The sequence below is a fragment of the Megalops cyprinoides genome, chromosome 20, assembly GCF_013368585.1.
Source record: "Megalops cyprinoides isolate fMegCyp1 chromosome 20, fMegCyp1.pri, whole genome shotgun sequence".
In the NCBI taxonomy this organism is placed as follows: domain Eukaryota; kingdom Metazoa; phylum Chordata; class Actinopteri; order Elopiformes; family Megalopidae; genus Megalops; species Megalops cyprinoides.
The window spans coordinates 27690801-27717855 of NC_050602.1; the positions used below are offsets into that span (position 1 = coordinate 27690801).

General features: G+C 45.6%; 3 protein-coding genes across 4 annotated transcripts; 2 read left to right on the forward strand and 1 right to left on the reverse strand.

The window, feature by feature from the left end:
• On the forward strand, nucleotides 1-2452 carry LOC118796020 (C-C motif chemokine 20-like). The gene is made up of 4 exons (XM_036554855.1): nucleotides 1-87; nucleotides 995-1112; nucleotides 1489-1585; nucleotides 1859-2452. The coding sequence occupies exons 1-4, from the start codon at nucleotides 24-26 to the stop codon at nucleotides 1886-1888; spliced, it is 309 nt and encodes a 102-aa protein (XP_036410748.1). The 5' UTR covers nucleotides 1-23; the 3' UTR covers nucleotides 1889-2452.
• Nucleotides 2453-9832: 7380 nt separating this feature from the next.
• LOC118795443 (serine/threonine-protein kinase NIM1-like) lies at nucleotides 9833-13547 on the reverse strand. The gene is made up of 4 exons (XM_036553905.1): nucleotides 13469-13547; nucleotides 12515-12850; nucleotides 11082-11350; nucleotides 9833-10582 (listed from the first exon to the last, which is right to left on the reverse strand). The coding sequence occupies exons 1-4, from the start codon at nucleotides 13545-13547 to the stop codon at nucleotides 9833-9835; spliced, it is 1434 nt and encodes a 477-aa protein (XP_036409798.1).
• Nucleotides 13548-21889: 8342 nt separating this feature from the next.
• On the forward strand, nucleotides 21890-25475 carry cib3 (calcium and integrin binding family member 3). 2 transcript variants are annotated; one of them, XM_036554879.1, is made up of 6 exons: nucleotides 21890-21940; nucleotides 22188-22222; nucleotides 22916-23027; nucleotides 23481-23628; nucleotides 24967-25162; nucleotides 25454-25475. In XM_036554879.1, exons 1-6 carry the CDS (start codon nucleotides 21890-21892, stop codon nucleotides 25473-25475), a joined length of 564 nt encoding a protein of 187 aa, XP_036410772.1. The 2 variants fall into 2 exon arrangements, with proteins under 2 accessions (XP_036410772.1, XP_036410773.1); XM_036554880.1 differs by lacking the exons at nucleotides 22188-22222; nucleotides 22916-23027.
• Nucleotides 25476-27055: the final 1580 nt, after the last annotated feature.

Sequence of the window (27055 nt, forward strand, 5' to 3'; positions counted from 1 at the left end):
TAACACCACGCCTGGAGTGAGCCATGAGGTTCAGCGCTCTCATCCTGCCCCTGATCCTCACCTGCGTCTACCTGACATTGGCCCAAGGTGAGTATGGAGCCAGGCACCGCACAGGTACCGCACGACCCTGGTCAAGCAGCATACAGCTGCACGGCTACATGCAGGCTGGTACCAGGGAAAAAGGAGAATCGCATTGAAAAACCATGCGCACTGCGATCCATAATATTCATACTTACTTTTTAATCTAGTACGTTATGCTGTTAAATGCACTGTTAAACCACAATTTTCTTTGGAAATGAATTTTTCATTTCATTTCCCTGCTCTGATAGAACAATGTAAAGTTATTCCAGGAAATCCTGATAGATTTTATCTCTTTGAAATGCCAGAATAAAAATTATTATATTAGTTTTAGATTGCATTTGTTTTGTCTACAGTTGGCAAATGATCAAAGTTGAATTAGTCTTTTTGTAGTAGTCTTTAACAAGTAGCCAGGCAGTTGTAATAGTCAAGGAACTGAAACTTTAAATTCATATCTTATTTACTCTGTAATATAAAAATATAACGCCCTTTCAGAACGTTTACACCCAGCACAGTGTTACCTCGGTGTTCCTCGGTCAGTGTTGGTAGAGGAGGTAGAGGGCAGACATGACCTTTAACCCTGAGCGGGGGGAGGGTGGTTATAGCAGCATAACGCTACCCTGTGCCTGTCTGATGTCCCTTCCTCCCACAGGTCTAACCCGAACTTTAACTCTAACCCTAACCCTAATCCTAACCTTCCCACAGGTTTAACCCCAACCCTAACCCTAACCCTCCAACGGGCTCTAACCCGAACCCTCCCACAGGCTCTAACCCAAACCCTCCCACAGGCTCTAACCCAAACCCTCCTGCAGGCTCTAACACAAACCCTCCCACAGGCTCTAACCCGAACCTTCCCACAGGCTCTAACCCAAACCCTCCCACAGGCTCTAACCCGAACCCTCCCTCCCTCCCTCAGGTTCATATGAAGACTGCTGCCTTCGTTATGTCCGGAACGTCAATAAGAGAACCAGGCAGATGGTGATCAGCTACCGGGAGCAGGTGACTGACGGATCCTGCAACATCCCCGCCATCGTGTGAGTATCATGGCTCGGCTTGGCTCTGGGATAAATCATTTGTGTTTGTTGATCATGACGTTTATAATTAACGGAAGGTTGAAATTCATTTGAGCATCATTCTGAAGGGAAAAACAACCGCTGCACTGTGAACTGAGTCAGATAATGCACACTTCGCCCTGGACTATCTGAGCATGTATGAGTGCTGGCATATTCCAGTGCTTTGTCACAGTTCTTAACACAAAACAACAGTTGAATGTTCCTGACTGTATCTCTCTGAAAGTGTCTCTCTGACTGTGTCCCTCTATGTCTCTCTGACTGTGTCCCTCTGACTATGTCTCTCTGACTGTGTCTCTCTGACTGTGCCTCTCTGACTGTGTCCTTCTGCAATCTGCAGGTTCACCCTGAAGAGAGGGAGAAAGTTCTGTGCTGACCCTAATCAAAAGTGGGTTAAACATCTGATGGAGAAAATTGAGAAAAGGAATAGCAGAAAGGTACATCCTGCTTATACTTCACATGAAAGGCAGAGACCGGCAATTGTGATACTGTTACAATAATTTATTATATTATATGTTATATTACATTACATACTACGTAGATGCACTTTGTACCTGATCTTTGTAAACTGCTCTGTATAGAAGTGTCTCAAAGTGACAGAATGCAGATGTTAGGATAGGTTAGATGAGATCAGATTTAAACACAATTTAAAATGCTTTGACACATATTAAGAGGTTGCCATCAATAATATTTCCTTTTTTTTTTTCCAGCGCCATAACTGGCCGAAGACGATTGTCTAGGAGAGAAGGTCCGTCGGAAGCCTCTCCTTCAGATCTCATACCCCTCACTCTCTGATTCCAGAGCTGGTGTCAGATAGCGTTATTCTCAGCACTCTGATTGGCTAACATGCTTTGATTAATCACACGACACCCTGCTTTTGCCCCGGAAAGGTGATCCACCTCCTCCAGCATGGCCTCAGCTCTCTCTCTCAGTGGGAACTCCCACACTGTGCCGTTCTGCTAGCATGAACTGACCACAATAAGAAGGTGTGATAGCCAGCAATTAGCCTGAGATGATGCTGCCGCACCTGAGACTAATGGGCTATCAGTATGTTGAATGGAGGCATCGCAATGTCAGAAGAGAATGTTGAGACCCACTGATCCGTATTTGTAAACATGAACACTACACAATCCACATCATGTACTGTACATAAGCTGTCCAGCAGATGCTGCAAAGGGTTAATGTGTACAAGCTATTGTTTTTGATGGAAGATGTGCACAGCAAGTGGTTTATGTATGTGCTGTTTTAAGGCTAGAAGAGGAATGTTGCATGTAACATAACCACAGGGTTGGAAAAATATTGCTCAGGGCAGGAGAGGAGATACTGATAAAAGGTTTATTCCAATATTTCAAGCAAACTTCACAGGACCTCTGACTGTCAGAGTAGATGTCTTATGTCTGATTCTCTGTTTGTTTTTTTCCTGTTGTTACTGCTGTTGTTTTTATATTTCTTTAAGAGAGTTTTACATTGTCTTTGTCTTGCCAAAGTTTTATTAAAACTATAAAAACAGATCAGATATCAAAATGCTGCATTTGCAGACAATCACTTTGCTGTATACCCTATTGTTAACTCGGTTTTAATTATGATGTATACTAAAATGGACTACTAATCTGAAAGACTGAAATTTATGCAATTCATGCAATGCAGGTTAAGGTTTATTTCTGTGCTTCAAAGCCAAAATATATTTAAAAAGACACTGTGTATGGTATATTCTACTGTAGAAAGTGTACAGATTGCTGTGGGCCCGTGTGCTGTCCCGGCCACAGAGCTCTCTGCTGGTGCAGCAGTACGAGCAGGCGAAAGAGGAGCAGAAGATTTTCCCACAATGCCTCTGTTGTCCTCTGAGAAGCGGAGAATGGATGAGCATCAGACTGGAAAAGGTTTTAAGCGCCTGCAGTTTTAATGACCCTCTTTGTACGTCTTTTTTACAATAGTTCCTATTGAAGATACTATATGAGCCTTTGAGTTGTTCTGTGCTGCTTTGGTTCAGATCGAATGCCATCTGTGTGGTGATCTTTATACTGTGGGTGTGTGATGTCCGTATCCTCCACCTCTAAAGCAGATAAAATGTTATTTACTTTTCTGAACCTGATTGTGTTGAAGCTGTGCTACTCTGATTTTATTGTCAATAAAGTGAACTGAACACTTCCGCTTTTGTTCCTAATGATTACATTTCCAGTAATTCTGGGCTTATCAGATGTAATTAAGTTTCTGGTGGAATGTGTAACAGACTGGCCTTTGAAAGCAATCGATTTGCACGTTTCCCTTCACAGGCATATGGACTTCAGAACACATATTCAGTTGAAATCTGTTTTCAGTTTGAAGGAAGAGGGCTACTATTCAGTAGTCAATCCTCATCCCCTTTAAGGCTTTCTTTCTGAGCCACAGTCAGAACCTTGCACAGAAAGTATAGCGTTTGTGGCATGCAAACGTGATACGCTACATTGACAACAAAGCTTAGGTGCATTTGATGCATTAAAGTTTTACCTTCCCCAGTTCATTATTCAAACCCTGCCTTACAGCCTGGTGCCCTCTCTCTGTGACCCTGTTGATTTTTATGCTGAAAGTTTGCCAGCACAGGGGTGTGTAAGACGACTGAAAAACTCACCCAGAAATGATACTCACATCAGGATGGAGCTGCATCAACAAGACCAAGCTGTCTGAGAGGACAGGGGTCACAGAAAAGCATCCTATCCACATGCTGGAGGAAATGGAGGTTTGGAAACAGATGTGATTACTCAGTTTAGCAGCATTGTGTGAGGCATTGCAGACGGCATGCTTTGATGTTAACTCTGGTTGGCATGGCTTGACAGAGGACTGTTGTTTCTGTGCAATATGCAACATCTCTCTCCAGACATGTTCTCACAGCTGCAGGGCTGTTCTCACAGCTGCAGGGCTGTTCTCACAGCTGCAGGGCTGTTCTCACAGCTGCAGGGCTGTTCTCACAGCTGCAGGGCTGTTCTCACAGCTGCAGGGCTGTTAGCGTATCTCTTTGCTCCAATGAGACACGCTATTCTTTACATGTAACTTTTATGCTTTCCGTTTGAAAAATAATGGACCATTATTTACCGTATAAAATTCTTCATAACATATATCAAAGACAATGAGATGAGCACACTGCAGGTTTAATTGTCCATTTGACAAACCCTCCCATTTTGTGCTTTACAGTGTGACTCCTCTGAGGATAGATGCTTCTGGGATAGTTGATCTCTGTCTGTTAAATTCTCATGCAAGTTCTTGCTTGCTCCATTTTTCTCTTCGTAGCTTATTTTGTAAGAAAAGACTGAGATGAAAGGGCCTCCCTAGCTGTCATTTTCTGAGGTCTTTTTCAGGTCATCTTCCAGGCAACGTGTGGAGGTGGCTGAGACATGCCAGAGTTCCAGGGAGAGCAGAAATGTCTCTCCCTGGTAGAGACGGCAATGTGGCACACAGCAGAATGGGGATCCTGATTCTCAGGCTGTGACCTTGATCCCAGGGGAGCTGCCATTGATCATCACATCACATTACATTCATGTCATTAAGCAGACGCTTTTATCCAGAACGACTTACAATATCATCCGTTCACACAGCTGAACATTTACTGAGTGTGGGTTCAGTGCTTTGCCCAAGGGTACATCAGCAGTACCCCAGTCTGGAAGTGAACCAGCAACCTTCTGATTACGAGCCCTGCACCTTACCACTACACCACACTGCTGTACAGTACAGTGATCCCCTGTGAAAATGGCTTAGTGTAAGTACACTGGTCAATGCATTGTCAGTTTGGGCTCAAACCCCTTTCGGCCAATGGGAGGGACGCTGAGTGCCAGCCCATGTACCCATCACAGCAGGGACAGCAGGTGTAATGACTGCTCACCAGCCGCCATCGGAGAGATCCTCTGTGCATACGCTACACTCAGGCCAGCCCAGGTCACCTGCAGTGGAAAATCACACAGCAAGCAGTGTGTTCATCCCTGGGAAAGTCGGTCAATGATTCATGGAAGAAAAAAAAATCCAACCAAAAAAACTGGCACTTGTTTTCTCTGAGTTCTACTAATGCCAAAGGGCATTATTACTGATGGTGGCTTTTTCTGATTGGAAAATTAAGGCATGTTATAAGACAGAAGTGATGCTTTTGTTGTGACGAAACCCCCCCCCCAAACCCCCCTGAGCGCTGGGGCTGGAGGGAGGGCTTCGTCCCAGAAATGTGGAGAACAGCTCAGTGAGGTCAGAGTTTCTGATAGACAGGTTCCTATGAAGGCCATTTCTCAAAAGCCAAAGCATCTCCTTTACATTTCTCTGCTGGTCTTAAATCACCTCCCCCCTCCAACACCACCACCACCAGCCACTGAAGACACAGGCATAAGACAGACCACACACACCGTTTATGTGCCATCTATCCTGAGGACGGAGGTGTTCGCCTATAGGTGACACAGAGGGAAGATTTGGGCTGTGAAACACAAAGGCCTCCACCTTGCTGCAGCATTCCAATCAGGTTCGCTCCACTCTCCTGGCAACAGGAGTGACAACCAAACTGTAAATATTAAAGAATTATTATCGGCATCCCAGAACTCGCACCCCCTGCGCTCCCCCGACCTCTGCCAGCTGCACATCCCGCCCATCCCTAACATCTCCAGACCTGCTCCTGTGGCTCGGTATGATTGACAGATCACTGCAATACGCTCTGATGAGCACAAAAAGTTTTGGGGGGGAAAAGGCCAGTTTTACTGCCGCCTCATAAATGCCAGTAAAACCCCTGAAAAAACAAAATGTGAAGTGTGGCAAAGGAGACGCCCTGAGGGGGCTCCATATTTATTACGCAAATTTCAGCTGCCTAAACCTGTGCAGTTTAAACTGCTATTCTCATTTCGCAATATTTCACAGCTTTTTTGGAAAGAAAGAAATGGACTTGTTAAATGAGGACTGACAGCGTGATGCATGACAGTTCTGTAGCGGTAGGACTCAGCTGTCTTTCCGTAACATGGGTCTCAGAGGTCTGCCTCTGATAGATTAAACTTTATTAAGTAAACACAGGCGTGCTCTGGACACGCTCATGTTCCTCAGGATGTAGGTTCTTTGACCTTCAGTAACACACAATCTGCATGCGTGTTTCCATCAGATGTTGTGATATTACCTCAACAACTGAATTTAATGGAACCGATTAGCTCAGCACAAACACACACACACACACACACACACACACACACACACACACACACACACACACACACACAGACTCTCATATGAAGAAGAAGAATAAGAAGAACCTCAAGTCAAGCGAAAGCATCAGTTGTTCTGACATGGGCCCACAGGAGAAGATGGTTTTCAACACACAGAGAAAACAGTTTGTATAAATTGGGGTTGCAGTCAGAGCAGAGCCAGCAGCAACCGCACAAAGAGGCCAGCTGCTCACCTCTGCGAGAGCGCCCCCGCCAGCTGGGGTGGGGAAATGCATGCCAAATTCACCACCACAGGAGCAAAACCCACCCTCAGCATCACCTTCAGATGTTTACAGTGTGAATACCTAAACAGTACTATGATTAATGGACTACCGGGCATTTCTGACTTATGAAGCAAATTGCATATGAATCAGTATTAATTTGGAAGCAGAATCCACTCACAGCTGGGTTTGGCAGAAAGACACAGATAATATTACAGCGGTATCCATGGAAGGAAATAAATTCTGTAGGAACACATTTCCCTCCAGGAATACAGTTTGGAGATCTCTTATCAGCACTTGCTGAGACTGCTGAAAGCCGTGTGTTACCGGCATCTCTGAGGACACCTACAGGTTCCTGTGGAAAAAGACCCTTCAGAATCACAGCCATTGAAAGCGTCCATATTCCATCTGTTGAAAAAAGCAAAGGAAAATTTCAGAGTCAGACACATGGCGTGTGAGAGAGAGACTGAGACATTAAGGCTCCATACTTCTCCTTCTGGAGTCATTTGGTCATTAACTGGCTTCAGATAAGCCTGACGACAGGCAGGACAAGGAGCCTTTCTTCATGCGGTAGACAGTACAACGCTGGCATTGGATTGCCTATTAATAACTAACCTCAATATAACAATGATCGCTGCACCATTGCCATTTTATGACTGATAGTCAGTTCAATTCCAGCCAAACTTTACAATATCCTCATTGTACAAAGAGCTGCAGCAAACCAGCGTCACTGGGTTGTCTCTCCTGCCTGATAACATGTTCTTTATCTCCCTCCTTTCGTTTTCCACTCCTTTAAGAAAAAGGTCAGGTCAGAAAGATTGGAGAAAAACACTGTCTGTAGCTGGCACATTATGTAACTGCTATTTTTCATTAGCTGTTGGCAGACCCTCACTGCTTGTGAAACCAGACACACTTCAAGCCTGCTCGATATCTACTTGCAATGTGTATGGCACACTAGGAGCAATTATGTTAGATCTTAGTGCCTGGAACACTGGAACACTATACTATCTTACATGGTAAGCTGAGGCAAACATATGCATATTTCAGTGTGCTAGACATATTTCAGTATGCTAGACGTTACAGAAACAAGCTGTTTTCATACAGAGACTGTAACGCAGTCTGTGAGGATCTGAGGGCCATCACCTGTCCCTCAAACCTGATTGTTTTATTGTTTAGTTAATTTTTTGTTAAGGATTCCTCTGTTCAGTCGACAACTTTGGCAATAATTGAGTTAATTTCAGTCAACTTTATTCAAAACAAGTATGTGAATGTCTGCTCAATTGTGTGTGATTGTCTGGCTGTTAACCAGAAACTGGTAATAAATCACACCTGCCTAGTCAAAGGCACATCAAATACAGGTGTATGCCCAGAGAGCAGCAGACACTTTAGAGAATTTGTTTGAGCTGGTTGTTGCATTTTTTACTGATTATTTTTGGAGGGGTAATTATGTGTTTTTATCTGTTGTTTTTTTGTGAGGTGCATTGGCCAGCGCTGTGTCCTCTTTAGAATCTTAGTCTTCTGGAGATTTTCTGACCAAAGAGAGGACGATTGCTCACACTTCAGATGTGAAAAATATTGTGACCAATCCTGTCCTTGTGCAGTGCAGTAACTGCTCTTTGAAAGCACACCGATATTTCCCAGCACAGACACCATGACAGGATCCGCTGTTCACACAAGGGAGCCCCTGATGGTTTTCCACAGGGTTGTTTATTGCCGTAGTGTGCATGACCCAATGCCATCTATCCATGACGTTTCCACATCAGGATGAATCTGCGAAGATGAAAGAGGCAATTCAAAATGTGTCAGTTACAGAGAGAAGCAGAGTGAAACTATTCGTGTTGGGTTTGACCTGAGGCCAGGAGAGCGGTTTGCTCCCCTGTTCTACTGCACCATCAGCTCTGGTGGTTAGATCAGGAAGACTCAGGTACGTGAGGAAATACATTTCTAAATTACAGCTGCATGCATTGATAATGGGTCCAGGCACCATACTTTGCCCTACCATTTGATTGTTTGATATGAACATATGCAACAATACAACTTTAAATGAAAAATGTAGATTATAAAGCTATGTCAAAAGGGTTGATTTTGACTGGCTAATTGAAGATTAGTACTGGAGCGCTTCTGTATTCATGATGGTGCTGGGTATTACAGCCATGTGTGCTAGGATGAGCTGTGGTCAGATGGTGCTGGTCCTTCTCTGCACCAGCCTTTGTTCCTGTGATTTTAGTAGATTCACTTTCATAACCCTGCTTTGTAAACCATGGGTTCGAGTATCTGTGCGGTGAATCAATCCGAGCTTAAATGCCCCCTGCTGGAGGCTTGTTGATCCTGCAGTAGATCTCTGCTGAACTGACTGTGCTGCTGATTGCTCATGTTTACAGACATCCAGTGTATGAAACAGAAGAAATGACAGAAGGCAAATATAATGTTACAACAATATATTTGTATACTTATAAATACTCTGCAACAATGTAAATTTTATTTATATATCTTAAAGATATTAAAATACCTCACTTATATATTTACATGCTTATGAACATTAACATTTTATACAATATAAAACAAAACAGCAAGTTGATTTAGGAACTAATTTAATCAAAACTAACTAGATTTTGGAATGGGGGGGGGGGGGGTCTGCTAATTGAATTCACCCGGTGCATATACAGTATACACAGATTATACGTTCTCCCAGGGGGCTGCGTGCTACATTAACAAGTAAAACAACTCGTCAGCTCACAAATATTAATGTCCGCAAAGTTGCACAGAGGTGCATTAGAAGGTTATATTACAGTGCAAAAGTAATATGCAGCATGTATGTGCCAGGGTGGGTATGGACTCTGTCCTCAGGGTAACTCACAGAGGGTCCTTCCTGACTACAACAAGCCTACTGCCAAGCACAGCTAACCTTCACACAACATACATACAATGTCTCAACACTGCTGAGCTTTTGGTAGCCAGAAGCTGTCATTCATGCACTCATCAGTTTTTTCATTGTTTTTACAGCATCAGATCCACACACACCAACTGCTGAAGTCCAGCACAGAGGTCTTCCGTTCCAGGGTCTGTGCCTGTGACCTGCATGATTTCAATCTACTTTCATTGCAGAACAACAAAAAAAGGAAAAAACCTGAACAGGACTTTTTGCTCAACATGAGAAAAACCCTTTCAATACTTCCCATCACCAACAGCTCCAAGTGGCTTTTTAAAAGAAACTAAAAAACGCGTAGGAGAGGCTGCCTCAGACCCTGCGGCCCGCGGAGCTGGGTGCTCACAGGATGCTGCAGACGGTGGTGGGGTTGTGCTTGTTGGTGGTTCTGGTCCAGTGTCCGCTGGGCTGGAAGTCCTCGGGGCAGAGGGCGGTGTAGCCCACGGCCTCCACGGACCGCCGCTTCTGCACGCGATGCAGCAGGACGCGGTACACGCCGGTCACCGGGCTGCGGGAGTCCGGGCAGGCGTTGTTCTGCAGGAGGGCGTCGCTGATGCCCAGGTCCCGCAGGGCCGCCTTCACCTCCAGCTCCTCGGCGGACAGGGCGCGGGCGGGGTCGGCCAGGTGGGCGGGCGTGAGGGCGGCGGGGGGGTACGGCGGCGGGTACTGGATCCCGCGCAGCCAGTCGCTGCCCATGATCTGCGGCAGAGAGAGGCGGTCGGCGGGCACCGGCCGCAGGATGGCCTTGATGAGCTGCTGGCAGGGCTCGGCCACGTGCGGCGGGATGGCGTAGGCGCCAAGCAGGATGCAGCGCCGCAGACGGTGCAGGTTGTCGCCATTGAACGGCAGCGAGGCGGTCACCATGAAGTACAGCAGCACGCCCAGTGCCCACACGTCCGCCGGCCGCCCCACGTACTCCTTCTCCCGGAAGAGCTCGGGTGCGGCGTACGGGGGTGAGCCGCAGAAGTTGGTGAGCGCCTCGTCCGGCTCGCTCAGCGTCCCGAAGCCAAAATCGCCCACCTTGATGCAGTAGCTCGTGGTGTAGAAGACATTCTCCGCCTTCAGGTCCCTGTGCACAATGTTGTTATCATGCTAGAACAAAGAGCACAACAACCCACCATGATGCGAAGGTCTGAAGCCTGAATGAGCGTCTGTATGAAGCCAGGCCCTTTAGCCTCTACAAACATTCAGTCTCGCATAATATACAAGGCAGTGATCAGAACAGAGTTACATTATCCTGAGTCTTACCTCTACACTACACATCCTGACAAATTATTCACAAATTATTCAATGTATTTATAACTCTCTGTTTGGACCTTCTGATGTGAGTGTGCTATTGACTTTCAGAAGTACTCTTAGGAAAGACACAGACAGATGTAATCATAACTGATCATGTATTGACACATTAGTGTGTCTTGTATAATTATTCAAGAACTGATTGTGTATAGGAACAGTAGTATCACATTACTATATCAGACACCTAACACACAGCCCAGGGCCAGTATACACTCAGATGTGTAGCTGTGTACCCCTCTCGCCTGCAACATTACCACCCTATCCTTCTTTTCACCTGTCCCACCTATAGACTCACCATGTGTTTGACAGCGGAGATGATCTGGGCGAAGATGAGCTTGCTTTCCAGGTCTGACAGGCGCCCCCTGGTGCTGATGCGGGAGAACAGCTCTCCTCCCCCAGCGTACTCCATCACCAGGTAGAGGCGCTTCAGGGTCTCATGCACCTCATACAGCCGCACAATGTTGGGGTGCGACAGCCTCTCCATGCAGCAGATCTCTGAGACAAACAGCCCCTTAGACTTCTTATCCAGACGCACCTTATCCATGATCTTCACTGCAACCCTCTCTGAACAGCCACAAATGAGAGAGAGAGAGAGAGCAAAGTGGGAAGGGGAAGTGAAATATCTTTATTTAAATGTATCAGTCTGTTTACTATATGACCTGTCCGTCTACAGCTACGTGCTGAACTACAATGGCTGGCCAGGACCTCCTCCTACACAAGCACAGAGGTCATATTGCTTTACCTCATAACAGAAGTGAAAAATCAAAAAGTCATCTCACAGGGACCTACAGCCACTGAGTGTAAGGATCAGACACGCTGGCAGCGTAACCTAGCAACATGTGCATCCCACCACCTCCACCAGGAGCAGACATGTGCAAAGCAGCGGTGCATGGACTCTGCAATCATGCAGCGTAGAGCAGACGCATGGAACACATCACTCAGGCAGCACACTGAAGAACATTCCGGGAACTTTATTCTAGAATTTAGAATCTGATTCTGCCACAGCATTGTAGCCTACCTAGCAGCAAATGCAATGGAGCAATTAGACAACATTTAATGTCATATTTTTATTTTATATAATAAAGATTACATTATTTAATCTGACACATCATATGGGCCAGACAGCAGTAACTATAGCAACCTCTCAAGGTCAGACCACAGACCACTATTACAACTGGAGCAGACAGGGAGCAGCTGTTCCAGTTGATTAGGAGATCAGTGGCCTAAAGCCATTGCAGCTGAGCCAGTTAATCAGGCCGCTTCCTGCGGCAGTGTTCGGCCACATGCATGCTCTTATGATTATAATTACATAGCTATTGGCTTAGTAAACATCCTTATTCCTCACTACCTGCATATCTTACTGCAGTTATTATATTTTACACATATTTAGCATTTATTTCAGAATATTTACTGAAGGAATAATCCTGAAATATAATAAAATTATAAAATTTAATAATGCCAGTCTCATCTTGTTTACCACAAATGGAATATCTGAAGAAATAATGCAATTGCTTTGGAAGTTATTGGTCCAATTCTGGTCATCTGACCAATGCATATTTTCTCCATACTTGTTATACTAGCTGTCACAGTGGATTTACAGGGGAGTAACTACCAATAAAATATGAAACATGTTAAATAAAGGACTCAATCAGCTTCATCAGTTAATTGAAAGAGGCTTTGGAACATCCTGACCTTGTTAACCCTTCGGTGCCGGGCTGTTTGGCTCACCTTTGGTGAGGGCGTGGACTCCCAGCCTGACCTGGGAGAAGTTTCCAGTGCCGATCTCGCCCCGCAGCTCGTAGAAGCCGACGCGGCGGCCAAGCATGATGTCATTCACCACCGCCTCTCTGTGGGCCATGTCGTGCAGGACCCTCTCGAAGGGCGTCTTCTTCACCGCCTGCTCCTCTGTGCTGTCCGACGCCCCTGCGTCCTGCAGGCCCGGCTCGGCTCGGGGACCCCTCTTCCCCAGCCTTGCCCTTGGCCTGCCCTTGGGCCCCCCGGCCTGGGCCAGCCATGGGGAGCCCTCTTTGCCCCGGGGTGGAACACCAGGCCTGGCTTTGTGCCCTGAAAGACCACAGGGAAGGGAGAGGGGATTAAAATCAAATTTACTAAATCAGTCACAATGCCTGTGTGCTGAGCCAATTATCAAAATAAAATCAGATTTTGATGGGGAGAGATCAAAAATATCTAATATTGTCTAATAATGTCTAATAATAATGTCTAATATTCCCATAACACACAACCTTTAGCTTCTGGGAACAGTGACATGAATATATTAAATCCTTCACTCATTCATGCCTTCATTCAATCATTGTATTACACTGGGGTTTCTCCTTGTTCTACTGGTTGGGTAGACAGAAAAATAGAATCTGAGTGGCTGAACATAAATTTCCTCCAGTCCAGGTGCTTGAGAGGTTTCCAGTAGGTTCAATTTTATAATGCAAGACAGGAGGACATCTAGTGGCCAAAGGAAGAATAGTAACGTATAGGACGCCATGCCTATTTTAACAGCTTTTTCTTAACATAAGGTTATTATATACGGTTACTTTTGGAAGAAAACACGCAAACCACCCTGCACCCTTTACAAAGACTGAACAGATGTGAGAGGTATTATCAGCGGCACGCAGCATCAGATTCAAACTCAGCAACAGCAGTGTGATTCTGAGCCCCGTAAAAACAGACTCTCCAGCTCGTACTTACAGAGATCCTTCCCACTGTCCGTCTTTGCCATCCTAAAACTTTTTCGCTTCCTCAGAACCATCGTGCAGTGATGTGACACTGTTTGAACAGACCGCCGGCAGATTCGCACCCAGCTCCTCTCCGTCCACCGGCTGTGCAGCCGCTTCACGGTGAGCCGTTATGTTCGCTCCGCCCTCCCGCTGCCGGTTCTCCTGGTGTCCTCCGGATGCTTGAAAGTTCTGTGTGTTCCAGATTCAATTTCTTCTGCAGAACTTTCCTGAACTCCGGGCATCTGTACGACGTGGCCACCGCAGAGAGCCAGGACTGTTAGGGTTCTGGTCCGGGATGGAGGCAGCCGGGTCACCAGGTTTAGCCGACCTGTGCGTGCATGCGACAGGTCCTGCAGCCCGGTTCGCGTCCCGTGACGGTCTGCTCTAATTCGACCGCAGGTCCGCCGTTTGAAGCTGCATTATCTCTTCAGACAGGCTTAGCGGGACGTGATTTTATCTCCAGTCAGAAATTCACGTGCACCATCGGTAATGAGATTATACTCCTATTCTCTCCTCTTCAACATGCGATATGGTCACCCCCGCCAAACACCTCCCAAAAGCATTCACCTGTACAGGGGTGCAGTACGGTGAGGAGGGGGCGTTTCCTACCTTGTTAAACTGACCAAGGGAAACCTCAACTCCTATACAACTTGTCATACATAACTCGAAAGGTATTACAGTGGTAAAAACATTATTTCTGTTTCTAATTCACTTGTACCTTTCATATGGAGCCTATGTGAAATAGCCAACTGATCCATCACTGCCCAAAGTTAAAATCCATTCTTTCAGCAAAGTTTCAGCTGCTCGGAAGGTATTACCCACTGAAGTCACCAGAAAGAGGAGGAGAATAAGAGTATGACAGGGTGTAACTGCCGTACTGCTCCGATGCTTTCCATATGTGCTGGCGGAGTGGTGTAGCGCTGAACAACTGTAACAGGATGTTGCAGGTTCAAGGCCAGGTATTTCTGCTGTACTCCTGAGCAAGGTGCTTAGCTGGGACTGAATTTATACAGCTGTATGACGGGATACAGTAAAATATAATGCAAGTTTCTCAAATGCAGCGGCAGTAACGGAAAGGCATGGTAATCTGGCGCGCCAGGGATTAATCACGGCGCTGCAGCTGTAATATGTGGCAGGTCAGACAGCGTCTGTCCACCGCTTAGCAGACTTTCCCTGTCAGGCATCTGGGGATTACAGCCAGTCCAGACCTGCTGCACAGGTGTGACCTTCTCCAGAGGAAGGTGAGAGACGCCAGCCAGCGTCCACCAGACACAGACATCCCTCATCCACACCAGACAGCCAGGGACAGACAAGGTCAGGGAATCTGGAAGGTCGGGTCCGGCAACTCGGTCACCCAGTCTGAGACTGTACCGCCGTCTGATCGTCGTAACATTCATTAGTTTAGCAGACGCACTTTAAGGGCGATACAGTATCCGTTTAAAAAGGTGGATATACTGACGCAATTCAGATATGTAAATTACGATCAGTGTTGCATATGCAAGTTTACAGCGCACGCCCATTTTCTTTATTTACGACACTTTACGCTCAGCTGATGCCCATCACTTCTGTAAGCCTGGCCATTGCACACTGATGCACCCGCGGCCCGCAGAGAGCAATCTGTAGGGCGCGCGTGTTCATTATTTGATAGCTGAGAAGCGCGATTATGGATTAAACACAGTCATTCAGGATGACGTCAACCCTAACAAGTGTTTTTTTTTTTTAAAAAAAGGATTTCGCTGATTAAACGAATGCACTAATCACTAACAGATCATGAGACAAAACGGACGACCATAAAAGTAGCCGCCTGCTTGATGTAGGTTTTTAAAAACCATTTCAGGCCCCCCCCGCACCCCAGAGTTTGACGCACGCCCCGTCAAAAGAAGCCTCACTGGTTAAAAAAGACCGACGAACAATAGACTGCCTGTAGAGAAGCTGGCCGCCACTTCTCTCACAAATGAGCCAAAAACAAAAGGTTAGAAACCAATAATGTATTTCAAAATCTAAACAGACAAAGAAACCAGCCTATGCAAGCCAACAGCAGGGACAAAGTCAGACTCCTCTGCTCCCCAGCCACACCTGTATTTATTCACCTTTCAATTAATCGGGTGTGACTCGTTACCCAATAGGCTGGCTCCCCAAACAAATTGCCAACACGTGCATACAATTAACCAATGATTAATACACAATTTACAATTAGCAATTAGCATTTAGTCCAAGAAGAGGTGGTGAAGGCTCTCCTTCACACTGCATTTATTCAAAGAAATACAGCGTTTAATTTTAAATTCCAACATACCACCACATTTATCGAACGAAATAAGGTGTTTCCGCAAAATAATCATAATGTGGGAAAAATCTTCGCACACGTCAAACGTAACCCTGCCCTTGTGGCTTAAATGCTAGACGCTAAATGCCAGACGCTTTAAACTTCTTCAAGTGTCTCTATTTGGGAAGCTGGAGTCTGGCCGAAGAGCCGTTGCCCACATGAACAGCACGGCAGCGCCTTTTTATATTGTGCACAGTTGCGCTGACCGACTGGACGGACTTTAAAGGTACATTACGTTAATAGCTATAAAATATTGCTGTAATTATACGAATAAGCATCACATTATTTCACAGAAACGAATCATTTAACAACAATGAATCAATGTTATTTCTCTGTCTAATCACTCGTTTCTCCACAATAACACGCAGTTGCAAGAAAAATGTGTTGCTCCAGTACCCTTGGCCAAACTACAGTAATTTGGCCTTATCTTCAGCTGAAAAGCCTTGAATGAGAGAGAGAGAGAGAATGTGAGAAAGCCCCAGGTAGAATGCCACGCAAAATCATCTAGAAACGTTAATTTATTTGGAAAAGTTTGAAGAAAAAGGGTCGTCGATGACGCCTATTAGATTTTACTGTCGACGCGCGCACACGTGACTGACAGGCGATTGGCAGCCAGGCTGGCTGCATCCCCGCTGCCCATTAGAACATTCTGTTCTCCACTGACCGCCACACCGCTGGAGCTCAGCGCCTAAACCGCCGCGTCACTGCTGGTCAGTGTGTCAGCTGAGCTGCCAATCAAATGCCAGGCTACAGAGGATCCCACAAAGGGAGGCGTGGTCAATCTAAAGACGGACAAGTTAACAAAAAGCCGTATGACGTAATTTCCTAAGTGAATGTACCCTAAAGAAGTACACAGAAGAAGAAGCACAAGAAGCCATTAAAAAGAGACTCAGCAAATTATATAGCTTTCAGTGGATTGCAATTCAAGATATTTCCACCCAGATGTAACTATTATAATAATGAAAGATGAGATATTTCCCAAGAATACAATGAAAGTTCACCAACAGGTGCTTTGTGAAAGCAAAACTAAACATTCTATTGCCTCTACTTCACCGATGTCCATTGCTGCCTCAGTTTCTGAAGCTGCACTTTCGGGATTTCCAAAATTCTCGTGGTTGACAATGGCTTTGCACGGACGCACGTCTGTGTTCTTGCGCTGGAAGTTGCCTTGGGTAGGAACACCTGCTGTATTCATGTAAGGTGCTCAGCACAGGTGGGACACGAAGATATTTCATGCCGGTTTTATGACGGTTGATGTAATTTATTTGTCAAATTATAACAATAAAAACCGAGCAACAGAATAACAATGCACTACTAATTATCTGAGTTAGACAGGCGTCTCTGTCCATCCGACACCATAACCGCAGGCTGGGATCAGAGGCCCACGTTTCAGCGAGCGGTATAAAGCACCAGTGAGACAACAGAGGGAAATAAGCCAAATCGATTCCGCTGTTCATCAGCTTCTTAAACTAAGGGGAGAAAATTAATTAACCAATTCTTTACCTTTTCCGCTGAATACTGGAGTTCTCGTGGACGACAACGGAAAAGCGGGTGAGAGATAATGAGCTCCCTCTTAGCTGACAGAAAGAGATGGCTTTGGCGTGTTTCCCTCTGCTGTGGCTACAGAGCTTTTGAACAAGACGTCATTCCTAACCTCCATCAAGTGTTTGGAGAGATGACTGACAGACACGTATTGCTGTGTTTAGTAAGCAGTGCACGCCCAGTTTTCTCCTTACATCCCAATGTCTACACAGTGTTTATGACTTTTTGTGCACCCCGCGGACTGCAGTTGCACACCTCTGTATTGTCTCCTGGCGCCGAGCCTGTTAGTAAGACCGTCTCGGCTAAGTTAAGCATGACAGCAAAAAAACAAAAACAAAACTTTATAATACATTCGAAATCTTGCTTATAATTGCGTATACCCTTGAAACGATTCCCCTAAAATGATAACACGTGAATACTGAAAGCCTACCTGTTCCCTGCGGATCCTTCATGGGCTCTTAACTCAAGGGCGATTCAGACTGAAGGCTGCACGTGCGCAATTAGGCATTATCACCGCGGCTCAGCGTTAGCTGCTGCATCCTCAGCTAAGAGGCTTTCAAGCACAACGTGACACTGGGGAGAGTCGTTTCATTCTGTGGTCTGCTATTGTAATCACAAACTAGGCTGAGATTTGTAGACATTTTATGCAAATTTTATACAAATTCAGAGTGTTTTCAGTGTGTTTTTGTTTACATATTCGGAGTGTTTTGAAAATTCGAAATCTTGTGAAATATGAGTAGAGTTTGTCTGGCATACTATATTACTCGTCATCAATTACTAGTCTTTAAACGCTAATATAGTTTAAAAGCGGTGATTTTAAGAAAACTAAGCCTGCCCACTGGAGTGACAAATGCTATACATATTGCAGTTGAAGGCAAGAAAATCCAAGCCTCCTGTAAAAATTACTCGTTTTTTAAGTCTTTTTTCTTTTTTTGTTTATTTGACTTGAAATATTTGGCTATCAAACATAGTAAAATCCCCTCTTCTCCAGTTCAGGTTAGCCCAGTTTGAGCCCATGGAAGCCGGGCTTCCCATTGAAACTTTCCCATTGACACGGAATACAACCGAGGTCGATGAGATGCTTTGTCTGGTTCTGATTAGACTAAAACAACGTTACGTCACGAATCAAGCCCCGCCCAGAATGTCGGCTTCACGTGTATTTATACAGAGCTGGACCTTTCCTGTGAAGCTCAGTTCTCCATTATCCACCGTTACGTAGATGCAGTGGAAATCATTCAGGAATGATGCTTGTTCAGTGTTTGCTTTTGTGGATGCACTGATAGCCTTATTATTTTCACTGACAGCTGGCAGTTTGCAGTGAGGAAAGCACTCAGTCCAGGAGAGATACAGTAAGCAGCAGCACGAGACAGTTACTCCATATCCACAGATGGACAGAGTAAAGCTGCTCAGTCCTCAGATGGTGAACAAGTCAAATGCTTAGCAAATTCTCAGATTGCAGTGGATACGTTTTTTTACGTATTTGCGTTCAAATGAAGTGTTGAATCTGTCCTGTTTTATCCTTTTTGTTTTTCTTGCCACTGTAACCCCGGTCTTGCTTGCATGGATGTTTTACAATTTATGGGAAAATGTGTATGCAAAGTAATTTAATTTGATCTGTTAGCAATGAGCTTATATGGTTGTATTTGTTGTCTACCAGGTTGCAGAATTGAATAATGTCCTCCCCCAAGAAGGACCCAAGATTACTCATTTTAAAGTAATGTGGCAAAAAATCTTCCAGGTTATTTTTAAGATATACAGTTGGGTCATGTCAACCTGACAAAAGGAAACAATCTTAGGCAGGCCAAATCTGTCAGTGAAACAAACTCACAGGCAGATGGATGTGGTTTTAAAGAAGTGAGGTTTTATTGTCACCTTCCAATGATCAAACAAATGCAAAATGTTTGACTGAACATAACATTTCCAGGTTTAACTGCCCGGTTAATCAATGCCTTTTAGCTTGGCGCCCCCTACTGGTCACGTTGATATTGCTTAAGACTGTTTTTGTCTCAGGTTGGGGTGCTGTAACTTAATCCCCCCACCTTACAATAGAAAAGATGATTAATGCTGTCTGCCCCTTTGGGAAATGGGAGATGTTTAGGGGGCTGAAAGCTGCTTAAGGGGCTATCTGAGCTGAGATAAGCATGATCAGCACGCTGTTCCTCTCAGCGTGGAGAGCAGCTGGAGGAGCAGCTGAAGGGGAGGCTGATCAGACTGATCCTCAGCGTGTCCCTGCAGAGAGCTCCCTCCCCGGTTCCCTCCCGCCCGCTCACCACCAGGGGCACTCCGTAGCATTCATTTTTCCACAAGGCTAAGAGCCTTATACTCCAGCATTGCAATCATCCCAGGAACCCTGACAGGGGGTGAACTCCTCAGGGTGGCAGGGTTTGGGGCGCAGGGTGATCCTGACAGGGAAACCCAGGCGGGGGGGTTGGGGGTGATACAGGGAACCCCATTATGAACGAGGTCCCCCCGGGAGTGTTTCCCATTCTCTGAGTGCTCCATTGGGCCAGTAATTACTGTACACTTAATTGGTTTTCAGGAGATTATCAGGCTGAGATTATCAGGCTGAGATTTCCAGTGTGGTTTGAATGGGATTTGTTATCCATACACACAAAGTTTGTAACTTTCTTTTGTGAATGGCTCACAGATACTGAAATCACAGGCTGATTTCTGTCATATATAAATCCTGAAACATACATGTGGATTTAGACATTCATTTTAATGTTTTTGAAGGTAATGCTAATATGTTATAAACATTAACAGCATATGCAATTTTTGTGAGGGTTACCTATTGGGAGGGGGATTTTTTTCCTCCAGCAATGAGGCTCTTCAGCTTGGTTGTACACACTGCTGTGAAGAGAGAGGAATTTCCATAGCTCATGGCTGCATGTGTCTCCATCAGCAGACCCCTCTGCCGCTGCAGTGGCTGCAGATGTGGAGGTGTGTATGGGGTGCAGAAGCTGTGACTACACTTCCTGGCACCACCCACGCTATCTGTGATTGGCCTCTGAGTGGTGTATACGTGCATGTGATTGGCTGTGAAGCTGTAGCGTGTCCAAATGGAGTGGGAGCAAAAGACTGGGCACAGAATGCAGGCTGGTTTATGATTGCTCAATGGTTAATATCATATCAAATATCATCAAAATAAATATCATCTGTGAGCCATCAAATTGAGAGTTACAGATATTGACTGTAATCCAAAATTCTCCCTTTAACATCTTTTATCTACATACAGGCTTCAAAGAAAAATTAAAACTAATCAACCCACTTACTCAGAGGTTCAAAGTCCTTATACTGTATTGTATAAGTGTGATTCAATCAACCACAAACATTCTACTGGTTGCAAACACCTTTGCCCCTGTAGAACTCACACCTGCCTGAGAGATCCCACTGCCCCCCTGAGTTAGAAAGCATCTTACTCTGATCACCGTTTGTTCCATCAGTCAACAGGAGCCACTGACAGATTTGGATGTCAATATCTCAAGGTGATTGCTCAGAAAGGTTTAATTTTGATGGGAGTAATAAGTTAAAGTTGTAAATGATTTTGTGTCTTGAAGCAATCACTTCAAAGTTATTGGCATTTGGACAAGCCAGGATGGTATAATAGAAAGTTGTACAGGGAGAAACAGAGCAGCTGCTACCACCTGGCCTGAGAGCTGTCAAACAGACCACCATCAAAGGTAAAGGCATTCATCTCTCTGTCTCCTATAACACTAGAGTCACAGCATACATTAAGGGTCTGCTTGAGTATGTTTCTCTGTTGCATCTGTGTGCAATAAATTGTAATTCCTTTTACTTCTGTGTCAGTGGCAGGCTTTTCTGGTAACACCTGAGAATATAAACTGAAAATAATACAGAGTTGCTGGTTGCTGTCATTACTAATATTACAGTTATTTTTCTCACACATATTAAAACGAATAATATATTGATATTATTAGTTATTTAATTTTGCTAAGCCTTTATCCAGGTGGACAATTTAAGATCTTGTAAAGGAAAATTCATTTGTCAGTGGATGCCTTTTTTATTTAGTTTCAGAAAATAAACTCCAAAGAAAAGAAGAATACAGCAGAGGTGCTGTCCAGCAGATGACTGGCTCTGTGTGTTTGAGGCTGTAATAAGTGAGTCTCGTTGCTCTGAGCAGCTAAATGCTGGGTGGGAGGGGAGCTGCAGCCAGCGTTTTAATGGCCGTCTCCCAGCTGTAACCCGAGCCGCACACAACGGAGGGGCAGACACAGGGCCGCAGCGTGGCCACCAGGCTGATACGCCTCCTGATATTGTTGGACGACAGCCCTTGTCCCTCTCAAAGGGACTGCTATTCAGATCAGTGAAAACGATGAAATGCTTCCATTATAATGAGGAAGTAAAGGGGCCGAGGGCCAGAGACACCGGATCACCCCCCCTTTGCAGGACTCCTTTGTTCCCTGGTTTCATATCTGAAATATCGGCAGGCCTCGCAGGTGTACCGCGGACAGACCCTGGAAGGGAGTGTGGGCGTGTGCGTGGGACAGGATGGGAAACAAACAGACCATCTTTACTCCACAGCAGCTGGATGCCTATCAGGTGCACCCTTCCTCCTCCTCCTCCTTACACCTGGCCACCTTTACACCTGCATCATTAGCGGTGTGATGTCTGAATGATGTTATGAAATCTCTCTCCACATTTTCAAATGGACGGATGTGAATTCTGCATATTGCTCTGCTCCTAGGGTGAGGCAGCTCTGATGTTCTGTTAGCAGCATGAAAAACACAAGGTTTCACAGCTTGCTGACCTTATGCTTGCTGTTTTTTGTGTGCTTGTGTTTTTGTAGGACTGCACATTTTTTACCAGAAAGGAAATTTTAAGGTAAGAAACCTTTTCAATGTTGAGGAACTCAGAACCCTGTTTGACTGAGTGCTGAAAAATGTCTTGCAAAGTACAGCGCTAATTTTAATGGTGTCAGTCATTTTCCTTGCTGAGTGGTGTAGTGAAGACAGCAGCAGTTCAGCCGGGACTTGAACCTGTCACCTTCTGACTACTACAAGTTCTGCCTCAAAATAATGTCTTCTAATTTTACAGAGGAAACCTGCAATCTAGGACAAACTGGAGGAATGCACCGTGTTGCTCAAAACCCATTCGCCTGTAGTTTGTCACGTTATGCATGAATGAACCGTCACTGCAGAATGAGCTGTGTTCTATGCCTGAGTGTCTCTGAAAGCAGCGGAAAAAGAGGCTATCTTACGATAACACAGACCTTTCTTACGAGCACGATCAGGGGGTTACTATCTTGACCTGTATCGAGTCATGCTTTGAAGTCTGTAAATCTATACCGCAGGGTTGCCATTTACTGATGTATGAACTTTGTTCAGTTCAGGTGATGCAGAGAATCTGACATCGTGAAATAACAAGTAATTTATCATACATAAGACATACATCAAACCATTATATAGTATTGCAATTAAAATTCTTTTCCTTTCAGAATGATTAAATGTCGCTTTGTAGCTTTTTTTCTTTAAAAGCCCAAATATGCTGTTGGCAACATTATCGTTGTTCTTCCAGGCTGTTCCACCGGTACCGAGACCTGGCTCCCCAGCTGGTCCCGCTAGACTACACCAACAAGCCAGATGTGAAGCTGCCCTACGAGCTGATTGGCAGCATGCCCGAGCTGAAGGCATGCCTCCCCTCCGGCCGCACCTGTCACAAATGCCCGTCAATAATTAATCACCTGCTAATTGCGAGGAGTTTGGAGGGTTGAAGCGTCACCCGATCCTCTTTAAATGCGGGCGGGGAATAAAGCGCCGGGGCTGGCGCTCAGTGCAACGCAGTCTATTATCCGCCACTTTGCGCACAATGTTAATGAGCCCGGCGTGAAAGCGACAATGGGGCACATTTTCAAGCGATTAAGCGAGTTACACTATACAGCAGTAGTACCCTCCAAAAGGGATGGCCGGAACATCTGTTTTCGTTGACAGCATCACTCTCACGGATTATAATATTACCGTGATGATGAGATTATAATAACCTGTGTCCCAAGTGTAGGATTAAAAAAAATGATTGTGTTACTTGTCCCGTAGGCTTTCTCTCACTGACGCGGCGTTTTTCGGTGTGCTTCCTTGCATTGCAGGACAACCCGTTCCGTCAAAGGATCGCCGAGGTTTTCTCGGAGGACGGCGAAGGGAATATGACCCTGGACGATTTTCTGGACATGTTCTCTGTGCTGAGTGAGATGGCACCCAGAGATCTGAAAGCCTATTACGCCTTTAAGATCTATGGTCAGTAATGATGACGTCTGTTTCAGACACTGTAGATGTGGTTATTCATTTGCAATACTCACCATACTCTTCCAAGATGACTTTAGTCAGGAATGTCACTCCAGCACAATAACTTTTTCTAAAACTAGCTTCAATTGATTACCGGTGTTTAGAGATTTTTTTGTCTTTTATCGGGGTGTTTTTCAGGGCTTATTCATGACTAACTACAAATAATCATGAATTACTAATAAAATTAATTTAGATTAATGACTGTTTTAACCGGTTTAAAAACTCAGCGGTAATAGTATAATAAACAGTGCCCTACAAATGTATTCATACTGCTGACTAAATAGGAACAAAAAATGTAATGATAGAAAATGTACGTCACTTTAAAAACTAAATTCCAGATTATTAAATGAAGACAGGGTGTTTTTCCTCATTTTTTAAAAAACGGAAACCCTGTTCAAAGTCAAGAGAACAGTCACTTTGCAGTCAGACTGAATCTAGCCTTTTCAGCATATTGCCATGTGCTAAAACCCGTTTTAGTGTGTAACAATATGCTGGAAAGGCTTTACTCACCTGCTCTTACGAAGATCACCAAACCAAGAGCAATCAGAGCGACCTACGCACAATATATATTATTGCTGTAACCGGGGAAAATGCGAACGACCCAAGGGAGATTTAGCTGAGCAAAGGAGAGGAGGACGTGAAAAGGCCAGTGAGAGATTATTGATATGGCATATTAGAATTATTCATACGGCCATTGTGGGAGAGGGCTTGTCTGTGCGGCCCCTTGTTGCGCTAACGTGCCGCTAATTAATCCGCGCTGACAGAGGGAGCTGTTTTACAGCAAGGCAGCGGTCACGGGTCACTGAGAGGGTTCCTGCATTATTCAGGGCCTGAGGAAGGGAAAGGGGGTGGGGGGGGGGGGGGGGGGGTGGCAGCGTTTGCTTCCTTTAAAAGGAAGCTACAGAACCGTGGCAGTGAATTAGCCTTTTTCTCACTGTTGCTAAAAGGAACACATTTGTCTGTTTCTGCGATTCAGCCCAAGGAACCCGCTATGGCCACAACCCAGAGGCCCTCCTACACCCCAGCTAGGCAGACGGGGTTAGAGTTTCCCTGGCCCTCATATTCGTAGGCAGCCTTGGAAATGACCAGCTTTCAGGAGCTCTGAGCCCATCACTTGCAGGGTGACGTTGCTTGCAGTCACAGGAAGAAAACTGTGACATCATGTCTGACAGACACAATGATTAAAGACGTAACTGTAAACATGTCCTTTACTGCTATGCACAAAAAATTCCATCACTTTTGCTTGCAGGAGACTCCATCACTGATTGGTTTCTTTGCCTCCCCTCTCAGACTTCAACAACGATGACTACATCTGCAAGTCAGACCTGGAGAAGACGCTGAACAAGCTGACGAGGAATGAGCTGACGGAGGAGGAGGTGCGCATGGTGTGTGAGAAGGTGATCGACGAGGCCGACCTAGACAACGATGGCCGCCTCTCTCTGGAGGACTTCCAGCACATGATCGTCCGTGCCCCTGACTTCCTCAGGTTCAAGCTCCGCCCTTGGCATATCCTCTGCCCGACAGCATGGGGGGGTGCAGGACTCTTTAAACACAGTGTTCTGCCACTGAATTTCCCACTGGCTCCTTCCTGCTGGACGTGGCAGGGGTTCATCTGACATCACACTGTTCTGTGATGTTTCACCCCATCCTTTTTGCCCTTCTCACCACTGAACATGCAGCTCTCCTGGGCGTCCCAGCTACAGCGTCGGGTTTACAAACTCGGTTTGATGTGTTTGAAGTGATACGAATCTTCACCTCACTCTCATCTTTCTTACAGCACCTTCCACATAAGGATTTGAGGAGCAGCCAGAAGGACAGTGTCACAACGGCAATCAGACCCGGCAGACACCGGAACAGGGACAATGCAAAAACAGAGGAGGGAGATAACTGCCTCAAATAACTGCCTCAAACTCAAAACCCAGAGGCAGCAACGTCAGGGGCAAACTTCTTACTCCACAGTGACCCAATAGACGTCCAAGTCAGTGTCTTGGAAAGACACATGTGAGAGACATGGTAGTATTGTGTGAAGAGCCCTGACCACTAAACAGGTTTAGTCTCTTGCTTATTGTTGGTTAATGACACACTATATACTGATGTCTTAATGTACTGTAGTGCCTTAATGATTCTATAGCTCAACTTCTACACACAGACCTGTGTTTTTGTTAGTATGTTATCCAGTCTTTACTGTAGACACTCTAAGTGCCTGAGATGACTGATAGTTCTGCAATAGATCTTAAGCTGATAGAGATAAGGTTCAAAGACATGTCATTTTTTTTTTACATGTTGGTTTCCAAGAAACGTTAATGTTAAATGTTAATTACTTTAATACATTTCAGTAAAACAGTCCCTGGCTCTGTATTCGTGTTTGTTTGTTTCTTTTATTATTCTGGAAGCCACCCTTACAGTGACAGACAGGACCGTGAGTGGAGCTGCACAGAATAGCATTAGACAGTGTCAGTGTAGCTGCGCTTACCGCAGTTAATGCAGTGCATTTGGCATTCTGAGCTGAGGTGTGTCTGCATGCAGGCGGGGCGCTCTGAGCTGAGGTGTGTCTGCATGCAGGCGGGGCGCTCTGAGCTGAGGTGTGTCTGCATGCAGGCGGGGCGCTCTGAGCTGAGGTGTGTCTGCATGCAGGCGGGACGCTCTGAGCTGAGCTGAGGTGTGTCTGCATGCAGGCGGGACGCTCTGAGCTGAGCTGAAGTGTGTCTGCATGCAGGCGGGGCGCTCTGAGCTGAGCTGAGGTGTGTCTGCATGCAGGCGGGACGCTCTGAGCTGAGCTGAGGTGTGTCTGCATGCAGGCGGGACGCTCTGAGCTGAGCTGAGGTGTGTCTGCATGCAGGCGGGACGCTCTGAGCTGAGCTGAAGTGTGTCTGCATGCAGGCGGGGCACTCTGAGCTGAGCTGAAGTGTGTCTGCATGCAGGCGGGGCGCTCTGAGCTGAGCTGAGGTGTGTCTGCATGCAGGCGGGACGCTCTGAGCTGAGCTGAGGTGTGTCTGCATGCAGGCGGGACGCTCTCTCTAAAGTAGGGCTTCTCAGCTGCTCAGCACAGCAGAGGCCCCCATATGTCTGCTGCTCTTTCCAGGCGTTAGTATTGAAATCAGGCATATTTCCCATCTCTCTGTCAGTTTCTGTCTGTATGAGTGAATACAGAGGGCAGTGTGTTAGTGTGGAGCGCACAATGGAGATAGAGCTGAGGCCCCTATCGGCATGGAGAGAGATCGTGAATACCATACGTTCATGATTCTGCTGTTTTTAATATGCCGCTGAATGAATCAGCAGAGACCTTCAGAAGCAGGCCAAAGGTGTCCTTAACACCCACAGCAGTCCCAACACAAACACCGAAGCCCCTCACACTTTAAAAGAATCTTATTTTAATAAA